Raw genomic sequence first — 12,711 nt, 5'->3', positions numbered from 1 at the left:
CTAGACCTCTTAGTCTGTATCTGTCATCTACATATTCACTACTAGACCTCTTAGTCTGTATCTGTTATCTACATATTCACTACTAGACCTCTTAGTCTGTATCTGTTATCTACATATCTACATATTCACTACTAGACCTCTTAGTCTGTATCTGTTATCTACATATTCACTACTAGACCTCTTAGTCTGTATCTGTTATCTACATATTCACTACTAGACCTCTTAGTCTGTATCTGTTATCTACATATTCACTTCTTGTTCTTTTCTCTTGTCTACTTGATCTTTGATCCTCTACCATGCAGAGTCTACAGGGGGTATGTTACACATTTTGGCTTATTTGTTTCTTCCCATAGTCTGGTGTCATTAACACTGTATGGGTTAGGGTCATTTACACTCTATGGGTTAGGGTCATTTACACTCTATGGGTTAGGGTCATTTACACTCTATGGGTTAGGGTCATTTACACCGTATGGGTTAGGGTCATTTACACCGTATGGGTTAGGGTCATTTACACTCTATGGGTTAGGGTCATTTACACCGTATGGGTTAGGGTCATTTACACCGTATGGGTTAGGGTCATTTACACCGTATGGGTTAGGGTCATTTACACCGTATGGGTTAGGGTCATTTACACTCTATGGGTTAGGGTCATTTACACCGTATGGGTCAAGGGTCATTTACACCGTATGGGTTAGGGTCATTTACACCGTATGGGTTAGGGTCATTTACACCATATGGGTTAGGGTCATTTACACCGTATGGGTTAGGGTCATTTACACCGTATGGGTTAGGGTCATTTACACCGTATGGGTTAGGGTCATTTACACCGTATGGGTCAAGGGTCATTTACACCGTATGGGTCAAGGGTCATTTACACCGTATGGGTTAGGGTCATTTACACCGTATGGGTTAGGGTCATTTACACCGTATGGGTTAGGGTCATTTACACCGTATGGGTTAGGGTCATTTACACCGTATGGGTCAAGGGTCATTTACACCGTATGGGTTAGGGTCATTTACACCGTATGGGTCAAGGGTCATTTACACCGTATGGGTTAGGGTCATTTACACCGTATGGGTCAAGGGTCATTTACACTGTATGGGTTAGGGTCATTTACACCGTATGGGTTAAGGTCATTTACACCGTATGGGTCAAGGGTCATTTACACCGTATGGGTTTGGGTCATTTACACCGTATGGGTCAAGGGTCATTTACACCGTATGGGTTAGGGTCATTTACACCGTATGGGTTAGGGTCATTTACACCGTATGGGTTAGGGTCATTTACACCGTATGGGTTAGGGTCATTTACACCGTATGGGTCAAGGGTCATTTACACCGTATGGGTTAGGGTCATTTACACCGTATGGGTCAAGGGTCATTTACACCGTATGGGTTAGGGTCATTTACACCGTATGGGTCAAGGGTCATTTACACTGTATGGGTTAGGGTCATTTACACCGTATGGGTTAAGGTCATTTACACCGTATGGGTCAAGGGTCATTTACACCGTATGGGTTTGGGTCATTTACACCGTATGGGTTTGGGTCATTTACACCGTATGGGTCAAGGGTCATTTACACCGTATGGGTCAAGGGTCATTTACACCGTATGGGTTAGGGTCATTTACACCGTATGGGTCAAGGGTCATTTACACCGTATGGGTCAAGGGTCATTTACACCGTGTGGGTCAAGGGTCATTACACCGTATGGGTCAAGGGTCATTTACACCGTATGGGTCAAGGGTCATTTACACCGTATGGGTCAAGGGTCATTTACACCGTATGGGTCAAGGGTCATTTACACCGTATGGGTCAAGGGTCATTTAAACCATATGGGTCAAGGGTCATTTACACCGTGTGGGTTAAGGGTAATTTACACCGTATGGATCAAGGGTCATTTACACCGAGTGGGTCAAGGGTCATTTATCAAATAAAATAAGTCTCTATTCTTTAAGTGGGCAATAAGCCAAAACCCTGCAGCTCCTCCATCAAACAGTCTGTGGTTTGATGTTTCTCCTGATGTATCTCCCTCTCTTTCCTCCCTCCCTTCCTCTCTCTTCCCCTCTCTTCCCTCTCTTCCTCTCTCTCCCCCCCCCCTCTCTTCCTCACTCCCTTCCCCTCTCTTCCTCCCTTCCTCACTCCCTTCCTCTCTCTTCCCCCCCCCTCTCTTCCTCACTCCCTTCCCCTCTCTTCCTCCCTTCCTCACTCCCTTCCCCTCTCTTCCTCCCTTCCTCTCTCTTCCCCCCTCCCTCTCTTCCCCTCTTCCCCCCTCCATCTCTCTTCATCTCCCTTGCTCTCTTTCCATCTCTCTCTCTCTCCTCCAGAATGAAGGACACCAGTAAGAAGAACAACATATTTTCTCAGTTCAGGAAGAATGACCGAGACAAACAGAAGCTGATTGAGACGGTGGTGAAACAGCTGAGGAGCCTGGTCAATGGGATGTCTCAACACTCCTAGAACACACACACAGATGGACACACAGACAGAGACACACAGACAGACACACACACACAGACAGACAGAGACACACAGACAGAGACACACACACAGACAGAGACACACACACACACACCAACCAGCCATCACCTTTCAGTTTCACCAGATTCATAGTGTAAATAAAGGAAGACAACACACACACACACACGAGACATCAAGCTAAAACAGTTTCTCTGTCAGGAATGAGAAAAAGAGTGAAACGTTTGCAATGTATTATTTAAAGGCTCAGAATACTATGTTTTGTATATAGTGAGAGTGCAGTGGTTTGTGTCACCACGGTGATGTAAGGAATGGAAAGATGGCATCTCAGATGAAGACTGGACAGGAAACTGATGTTCACTGGGTGAAGTGGCCCAGATAGGGGACTGAGCCATGAAGTATAGGCTCCAATCCCCGAGCCCTATGGACCCTCTCCACCCTGCTCTAAAGTAGTTCACTACATAGGGAATAGGGCCCTGGTCTAAAGTAGTGCACTATATAGGGAATAGGGCCCTGCTCTAAAGTAGTGCACTACATAGGGAATAGGGCTCTGGTCTAAAGTAGTGCACTATATAGGGAATAGGGCCCTGGTCTAAAGTAGTGCACTATATAGGGAATAGGGCCCTGGTCTAAAGTAGTGCACTATATAGGGAATAGGGCCCTGGTCTAAAGTAGTGCACTATATAGGGAATAGGGCCCTGGTCTAAAGTAGTGCACTATATAGGGAATAGGGCCCTGGTCTAAAGTAGTGCACTATATAGGGAATAGGGCCCTGGTCTAAAGTGGTGCACTATATAGGGAATAGGTCCCTGGTCTAAAGTAGTGCCCTATATAGGGAATAGGTCCCTGGTCTAAAGTAGTGCCCTATATAGGGAATAGAGTGTGATTTGGGACACGTCCTGGTAGATCTCTACATCGCTCCATAATGCAGTACTGGGTGGAGTTAGTTTCTACTGTAAATATTTTGGAGAATATTTAACACTACAGAGAATCACACTGGTTGGGTCACACATGTCGTCCTATTTCCACAGGGCTCTGGTCAATGGATGCACTCTCTCCCTGTCTCTGTCATTCAGCTCTCTCCATGTCTCTGTCATTCAGCTCTCTCCCTGTCTCTGTCATTCAGCTCTCTCCCTGTCTCTGTCATTCAGCTCTCTCCCTGTCTCTGTCATTCAGCTCTCTCCCTGTCTCTGTCATTCAGCTCTCTCCCTGTCTCTGTCATTCAGCTCTCTCCCTGTCTCTGTCATTCAGCTCTCTCCCTGTCTCTGTCATTCAGCTCTCTCCCTGTCTCTGTCATTCAGCTCTCTCCCTGTCTCAGTCATTCAGCTCTGTGCCTGTCTCTATCATTCAGCTCTGTGCCTGTCTCTGTCATTCAGCTCTCTCCCTGTCTCTGTCATTCAGCTCTCTCCCTGTCTCTCCCTGTCTCTGTCATTCAGCTCTGTGCCTGTCTCTGTCATTCAGCTCTCTCCCTGTCTCTGTCATTCAGCTCTCTCCCTGTCTCTGTCATTCAGCTCTCTCCCTGTCTCTGTCATTCAGCTCTCTCCCTGTCTCTGTCATTCAGCTCTCTCCCTGTCTCTGTCATTCAGCTCTCTCCCTGTCTCTGTCATTCAGCTCTCTCCCTGTCTCTGTCATTCAGCTCTCTCCCTGTCTCTGTCAGGCATTCAGCTCTCTCCCTGTCTCTGTCAGTCATTCAGCTCTCTCCCTGTCTCTGTCAGTCATTCAGCTCTCTCCCTGTCTCTGTCAGTCATTCAGCTCTCTCCCTGTCTCTGTCAGGCATTCAGCTCTCTCCCTGTCTCTGTCAGTCATTCAGCTCTCTCCCTGTCTCTGTCAGTCATTCAGCTCTCTCCCTGTCTCTGCCAGTCATTCAGCTCTCTCCCTGTCTCTGTCATTCAGCTCTCTCCCTGTCTCTGTCATTCAGCTCTCTCCCTGTCTCTGTCATTCAGCTCTCTCCCTGTCTCTGTCATTCAGCTCTGTGCCTGTCTCTGTCATTCAGCTCTCTCCCTGTCTCTGTCATTCAGCTCTCTCCCTGTCTCTGTCATTCAGCTCTCTCCCTGTCTCTGTCATTCAGCTCTCTCCCTGTCTCTGTCAGGCATTCAGCTCTCTCCCTGTCTCTGTCTGTCATTCAGCTCTCTCCCTGTCTCTGTCTGTCATTCAGCTCTCTCCCTGTCTCTGTCAGGCATTCAGCTCTCTCCCTGTCTCTGTCAGGCATTCAGCTCTCTCCCTGTCTGTCAGTCATTCAGCTCTCTCCCTGTCTCTGCCAGTCATTCAGCTCTCTCCCTGTCTCTGTCAGTCATTCAGCTCTCTCCCTGTCTCTGTCAGTCATTCAGCTCTCTCCCTGTCTCTGCCAGTCATTCAGCTCTCTCCCTGTCTCTGTCAGTCATTCAGCTCTCTCCCTGTCTCTGTCAGTCATTCAGCTCTCTCCCTGTCTCTGTCAGTCATTCAGCTCTCTCCCTGTCTCTTTCAGGCATTCAGCTCTCTCCCTGTCTCTGTCAGTCATTCAGCTCTCTCCCTGTCTCTGACAGTCATTCAGCTCTCTCCCTGTCTCTGTCAGTCATTCAGCTCTCTCCCTGTCTCTGCCAGTCATTCAGCTCTCTCCCTGTCTCTGCCAGTCATTCAGCTCTCTCCCTGTCTCTCAAAATGACCTGCATGAACATGGTTCCATTGTTTAAACCCAGTACAGGACAGAGAGCTTCGTTAATTTACACTCAAAATATTATCTTTTGACAAGAAAGACACCCAAAATCATGTTTTTTTTTTGTATCAGCCAATATTAGCTAAATCAATTTCTTGCATCCAAAATTATACTTGTTTTTGTTCCTCAGGGTAAATGAAAGCTTTTGGTTTCAAATGCTTTAGATTCTACCGCTAAGACATTTCAAAAAGCAATAATGATCTCGTCCACCTGCAGGTTCTGCTTCAAGAACGACTTCTGTCTCAAATCTGAAATCACATTTCATAGTTGGAGTTATGGTTTTGAATCTGCTTTTTAACAGGCATTTTGCCCTGAATATTATTTCAGTTAGCCTTTTTTTATTTGAATAGGTGCTTGTAAATGTCCTTGTACATACTGCTGAAAACATACTGCATATTTTGTAAAGAAAGTAAGAATGCGGTTTACTTCTGTTACGAATAAAAGGAGTTTGTTGTTCTGAGATGCATCTCTTAAATCTAAAATATGTACAAATTTAATTAGTCTTTCAAATGAATTAAATTATAACTGCTATTAGACAATACATCACCTGGTGAGAAATTTCATTTTTCTCCATTTTTTTGTTTGTTTCTAGTGTCAGAGTCAAAACAGAAATCCCTATTGAATAACCCGCTCAACATTCCAAAGGGAAATAAACTGAGGGTTGGTAAGGATGGAGGGGCGGGAAAGGGAAATGAACTGAGTGTTGGTAAGGATGGAGGGGCGGGAAAGGGAAATGAACTGAGTGTTGGTAAGGATGGAGGGGCGGGAAAGGGAAATGAACTGAGTGTTGGTAAGGATGGAGGGGTGGGAAAGGGAAATGAACTGAGTGTTGGTAAGGATGGAGGGGCGGGAAAGGGAAATGAACTGAGTGTTGGTAAGGATGGAGGGGCGGGAAAGGGAAATGAACTGAGTGTTGGTAAGGATGGAGGGGCGGGAAAGGGAAATGAACTGAGTGTTGGTAAGGATGGAGGGGCGGGAAAGGGAAATGAACTGAGTGTTGGTAAGGATGGAGGGGTGGGAAAGGGAAATGAACTGAGTGTTGGTAAGGATGGAGGGGCGGGAAAGGGAAATGAACTGAGTGTTGGTAAGGATGGAGGGGTGGGAAAGGGAAATGAACTGAGTGTTGGTAAGGATGGAGGGGCGGGAAAGAGAATACGCCCCCCCTGTAACACAATTCTATTTGTTTTTATTTGTGTGAAGTAATAAAAAAATTGTTCACTCAATCAAACGCAGACTGGTGTGTATATATATATATCAAGGCATTTTAAATTGTAAGTCTTGACAGAAATGGTTGTGTTGTTGACATCACATGAAGTTGATAACATGAGATATTACTGATTTACATCTTGTCTTTATGGGAAGCTAGTAGCTATCTATACCGTCCTAGATCACTGGAGATGGGAAGGGATAACACCGTCCTCCGCCCAGCCAGGCAGACGAACGTACGCAGTCCTAGATCACTGGAGATGGGAGGGATAACACCGTCCTCCTCCCAGCCAGGCAGACGAATGTACGCAGTCCTAGATCACTGGAGATGGGAAGTGATAACACCGTCCTCCGCCCAGCCAGGCGGTGTGGAGGGATAACACCGTCCTCCGCCCAGCCAGGCGGTGTGGAGGGATAACACCGTCCTCCGCCCAGCCAGGCAGACGAACGTACGCAGTCCTAGATCACTGGAGATGGGAAGTGATAACATCGTCCTCCGCCCAGCCAGGCAGACGAACGTATGCCGTCCTAGATCACTGGAGATGGGAAGTGATAACATCGTCCTCCGCCCAGCCAGGCAGACGAACGTACGCAGTCCTAGATCACCCTGCAGAGTACAAGACCGGTGCGGAGGGATAACACCGTCCTCCGCCCAGCCAGGCAGACGAACGTACGCAGTCCTAGATCCCACTGCAGAGTACAAGACCGGTGCGGAGGGATCTGTCGTGCTCTCTCAGCCAGCAGGCTGGACCCAACCTGCTCTCAGCCAGCAGGCTGAACAACCTGCTCTCAGCCGGCTGGCTGAACAACCTGCTCTCAGCCGGCTGGCTGAACAACCTGCTCTCAGCCGGCTGGCTAAACAACCTGCTCTCAGCCGGTTGGCTGAACAACCTGCTCTCAGCCGGCTGGCTGAACAACCTGCTCTCAGCCGGCTGGCTGAACAACCTGCTCTCAGCCGGCTGGCTGAACAACCTGCTCTCAGCCGGTTGGCTGAACAACCTGCTCTCAGCCGGCTGGCTGAACAACCTGCTCTCAGCCGGCTGGCTGAACAACCTGCTCTCAGCCGGTTGGCTGAACAACCTGCTCTCAGCCGGTTGGCTGAACAACCTGCTCTCAGCCGGCTGGCTGAACAACCTGCTCTAAGCCGGCTGGCTGAACAACCTGCTCTCAGCCGGCTGGCTGAACAACCTGCTCTCAGCCGTCCTGACAGGATATCCACACTACTACCCCAGTCCATTTCATTTCGTCAACATCTCCCTGCCAGAGAGGTAAAGGGGTTTAGGCTACCTGACAGAAACTGAATTAGATCATGTTCGTAGTTGACAGTAGATACATTATCCTTGGGGCAACACCTTAATGTTAGTAGTTGACAGTAGATAACACCTTAATGTTAGTAGTTGACAGTAGATACATTAGCCTTGGGGCAACACCTTAATGTTAGTAGTTGACAGTAGATACATTAGCCTTGGGGCAACACCTTAATGTCAGTAGTTGACAGTAGATACATTAGCCTTGGGGCAACACCTTAATGTTAGTAGTTGACAGTAGATACATTAGCCTTGGGGCAACACCTTAATGTTAGTAGTTGACAGTAGATACATTAGCCTTGGCAACACCTTAATGTTAGTAGTTGACAGTAGATACATTAGCCTTGGGGCAACACCTTAATGTTAGTAGTTGACAGTAGATACATTAGCCTTGGGGCAACACCTTAATGTTAGTAGTTGACAGTAGATACATTAGCCTTGGGGCAACACCTTAATGTTAGTAGTTGACAGTAGATACATTAGCCTTGGGGCAACACCTTAATGTTAGTAGTTGACAGTAGATACATTAGCCTTGGGGCAACACCTTAATGTTAGTAGTTGACAGTAGATACATTAGCCTTGGGGCAACACCTTAATGTTAGTAGTTGACCGTAGATACATTAGCCTTGGGGCAACACCTTAATGTTAGTAGTTGACAGTAGATACATTAGCCTTGGGGCAACACCTTAATGTTAGTAGTTGACAGTAGATACATTAGCCTTGGGCAACACCTTAATGTTAGTAGTTGACAGTAGATACATTAGCCTTGGGGCAACACCTTAATGTTAGTAGTTGACAGTAGATACATTAGCCTTGGGGCAACACCTTAATGTTAGTAGTTGACAGTAGATACATTAGCCTTGGGGCAACACCTTAATGTTAGTAGTTGACCGTAGATACATTAGCCTTGGGGCAACACCTTAATGTTAGTAGTTGACAGTAGATACATTAGCCTTGGGGCAACACCTTAATGTTAGTAGTTGACAGTAGATACATTAGCCTTGGGCAACACCTTAATGTTAGTAGTTGACAGTAGATACATTAGCCTTGGGGCAACACCTTAATGTTAGTAGTTGACAGTAGATACATTAGCCTTGGGGCAACACCTTAATGTTAGTAGTTGACAGTAGATAACACCTTAATGTTAGTAGTTGACAGTAGATACAGCCTTGGGGCAACACCTTAATGTTAGTAGTTGACAGTAGATACATTAGCCTTGGGGCAACACCTTAATGTTAGTAGTTGACAGTAGATACATTAGCCTTGGGGCAACACCTTAATGTTAGTAGTTGACCGTAGATACATTAGCCTTGGGGCAACACCTTAATGTTAGTAGTTGACAGTAGATACATTAGCCTTGGGCAACACCTTAATGTTAGTAGTTGACCGTAGATACATTAGCCTTGGGCAACACCTTAATGTTAGTAGTTGACAGTAGATACATTAGCCTTGGGGCAACACCTTAATGTTAGTAGTTGACCGTAGATACATTAGCCTTGGGGCAACACCTTAATGTTAGTAGTTGACAGTAGATACATTAGCCTTGGGGCAACACCTTAATGTTAGTAGTTGACAGTAGATACATTAGCCTTGGGGCAACACCTTAATGTTAGTAGTTGACAGTAGATACATTAGCCTTGGGGCAACACCTTAATGTTAGTAGTTGACAGTAGATACATTAGCCTTGGGGCAACACCTTAATGTTAGTAGTTGACAGTAGATACAGCCTTGGGGCAACACCTTAATGTTAGTAGTTGACAGTAGATACATTAGCCTTGGGGCAACACCTTAATGTTAGTAGTTGACAGTAGATACATTAGCCTTGGGGCAACACCTTAATGTTAGTAGTTGACAGTAGATACATTAGCCTTGGGGCAACACCTTAATGTTAGTAGTTGACAGTAGATACATTAGCCTTGGGGCAACACCTTAATGTTAGTAGTTGACAGTAGATACATTAGCCTTGGGCAACACCTTAATGTTAGTAGTTGACAGTAGATACATTAGCCTTGGGGCAACACCTTAATGTTAGTAGTTGACAGTAGATACATTAGCCTTGGGGCAACACCTTAATGTTAGTAGTTGACAGTAGATACATTAGCCTTGGGGCAACACCTTAATGTTAGTAGTTGACAGTAGATACATTAGCCTTGGGGCAACACCTTAATGTTAGTAGTTGACAGTAGATACATTAGCCTTGGGGCAACACCTTAATGTTAGTAGTTGACAGTAGATACATTAGCCTTGGGGCAACACCTTAATGTTAGTAGTTGACAGTAGATACATTAGCCTTGGGGCAACACCTTAATGTTAGTAGTTGACAGTAGATACATTAGCCTTGGGGCAACACCTTAATGTTAGTAGTTGACAGTAGATACATTAGCCTTGGGGCAACACCTTAATGTTAGTAGTTGACAGTAGATACATTAGCCTTGGGGCAACACCTTAATGTTAGTAGTTGACAGTAGATACATTAGCCTTGGGGCAACACCTTAATGTTAGTAGTTGACAGTAGATACATTAGCCTTGGGGCAACACCTTAATGTTAGTAGTTGACCGTAGATACATTAGCCTTGGGGCAACACCTTAATGTTAGTAGTTGACAGTAGATACATTAGCCTTGGGGCAACACCTTAATGTTAGTAGTTGACAGTAGATACATTAGCCTTGGGCAACACCTTAATGTTAGTAGTTGACAGTAGATACATTAGCCTTGGGCAACACCTTAATGTTAGTAGTTGACAGTAGATACATTAGCCTTGGGGCAACACCTTAATGTTAGTAGTTGACAGTAGATACATTAGCCTTGGGGCAACACCTTAATGTTAGTAGTTGACAGTAGATACATTAGCCTTGGGGCAACACCTTAATGTTAGTAGTTGACAGTAGATACATTAGCCTTGGGGCAACACCTTAATGTTAGTAGTTGACAGTAGATACATTAGCCTTGGGGCAACACCTTAATGTTAGTAGTTGACAGTAGATACATTAGCCTTGGGGCAACACCTTAATGTTAGTAGTTGACAGTAGATACATTAGCCTTGGGGCAACACCTTAATGTTAGTAGTTGACAGTAGATACATTAGCCTTGGGGCAACACCTTAATGTTAGTAGTTGACAGTAGATACATTAGCCTTGGGGCAACACCTTAATGTTAGTAGTTGACAGTAGATACATTAGCCTTGGGGCAACACCTTAATGTTAGTAGTTGACAGTAGATGCATTAGCCTTGGCAACACCTTAATGTTAGTAGTTGACCGTAGATACATTAGCCTTGGGGCAACACCTTAATGTTAGTAGTTGACAGTAGATACATTAGCCTTGGGGCAACACCTTAATGTTAGTAGTTGACAGTAGATACATTAGCCTTGGGCAACACCTTAATGTTAGTAGTTGACAGTAGATACATTAGCCTTGGGGCAACACCTTAATGTTAGTAGTTGACAGTAGATACATTAGCCTTGGGGCAACACCTTAATGTTAGTAGTTGACAGTAGATACATTAGCCTTGGGGAACACCTTAATGTTAGTAGTTGACAGTAGATACATTAGCCTTGGGGCAACACCTTAATGTTAGTAGTTGACAGTAGATACATTAGCCTTGGGCAACACCTTAATGTTAGTAGTTGACAGTAGATACATTAGCCTTGGGCAACACCTTAATGTTAGTAGTTGACAGTAGATACATTAGCCTTGGGCAACACCTTAATGTTAGTAGTTGACAGTAGATACATTAGCCTTGGGCAACACCTTAATGTTAGTAGTTGACAGTAGATACATTAGCCTTGGGCAACACCTGCATTTGGGTAAACTGAATAGGTTGCTGCTTTACCTGCAGCAAAATGTCCTAATTAATTGGAAACTTAGATTATTATTTTTCTTCTAGCAACTCAAGAATTGATGACATTGAAGTTTTCTCAGTGCAGCTCAATGCCTGTTATAATGGACTGGTCCATTTAGGCCTGTTGTAATGGACTGGTCCATTTAGGCCTGTTGTAATGGACTGGTCCATTTAGGCCTGTTGTAATGGACTGGTCCATTTAGGCCTGTTATAATGGACTGGTCCATTTAGGCCTGTTATAATGGGCTGGTCCATTTAGGCCTGTTATAATGGACTGGTCCATTTAGGCCTGTTATAATGGACTGGTCCATTTAGGCCTGTTATAATGGACTGGTCCATTTAGGCCTGTTATAATGGACTGGTCCATTTAGGCCTGTTATAATGGACTGGTCCATTTAGGCCTGTTGTAATGGACTGGTCCATTTAGGCCTGTTGTAATGGACTGGTCCATTTAGGCCTGTTGTAATGGACTGGTCCATTTAGGCCTGTTGTAATGGACTGGTCCATTTAGGCCTGTTGTAATGGACTGGTCCATTTAGGCCTGTTGTAATGGACTGGTCCATTTAGGCCTGTTATAATGGACTGGTCCATTTAGGCCTGTTATAATGGACTGGTCCATTTAGGACTTTTATAATGGACTGGTCTATTTAGGCCTGTTATAATGGACTGGTCCATTTAGGCCTGTTATAATGGACTGGTCCATTTAGGCCTGTTATAATGGACTGGTCCATTTAGGCCTGTTTGTGCTCTCTCTTACATACTTTGGTTATCAGATGGCTGGGTTTATGTATACGCACTTTGTGACATCTGCTGATGTTGCTGACTCCAGGTGATGGGGTTGGCGAAGACGAGGCAACGAAGAGTCGTCTCCAGGTCTTGATTGGCTCGCTCCGACTGGCCGTTAGACTGGGGGCGAAACCCGGAGGACAGACTGACCGACGATCCAATGAGTGTGCAGAACACCTGATGGCCACCTGATGGCCACAGTCGGAGACCCTGTCCACCGGGAGTCCATGGATCCGGAAGACGTGCTGCACCATGAGCTGGGCCATCTCCTTGGCTGAGGCCAGCTCGGTGAGGGGAATGATATAGGCAGCTTTGGAAAACCTGTCCACCATCATAAGGATGGTGGCGTTGCCATCAGAAAACGATGAAATAATACACATGGAATCATGTCGTAACCCAAAA

General features: G+C 45.4%; 1 protein-coding gene across 3 annotated transcripts in view; it reads left to right on the top strand.

The window, feature by feature from the left end:
• LOC116373440 (exocyst complex component 6-like) overlaps positions 1 to 4,079 on the top strand; it is a 41,580-nt gene extending 37,501 nt beyond the window's left edge. For 2 of the 3 annotated variants that reach the window (XM_031822047.1, XM_031822048.1), the window contains 2 exons: positions 303 to 314; positions 2,327 to 3,937. In XM_031822047.1, the coding sequence (XP_031677907.1) occupies positions 303 to 314; positions 2,327 to 2,459 (145 nt within the window). In that variant the 3' untranslated portion in view covers positions 2,460 to 3,937. Of the gene's footprint in view, positions 1 to 302; positions 315 to 2,326 lie in introns of all 3 variants that reach the window. The other variant, XR_004209579.1, reaches the window with a different exon arrangement.
• The last annotated feature ends 8,632 nt before the right edge of the window (positions 4,080 to 12,711 follow it).

The sequence above is a fragment of the Oncorhynchus kisutch genome, unplaced genomic scaffold (genome assembly GCF_002021735.2).
Source record: "Oncorhynchus kisutch isolate 150728-3 unplaced genomic scaffold, Okis_V2 scaffold4052, whole genome shotgun sequence".
NCBI classification, from domain to species: domain Eukaryota; kingdom Metazoa; phylum Chordata; class Actinopteri; order Salmoniformes; family Salmonidae; genus Oncorhynchus; species Oncorhynchus kisutch.
This window is presented reverse-complemented; position numbering and strand designations above follow the sequence as displayed.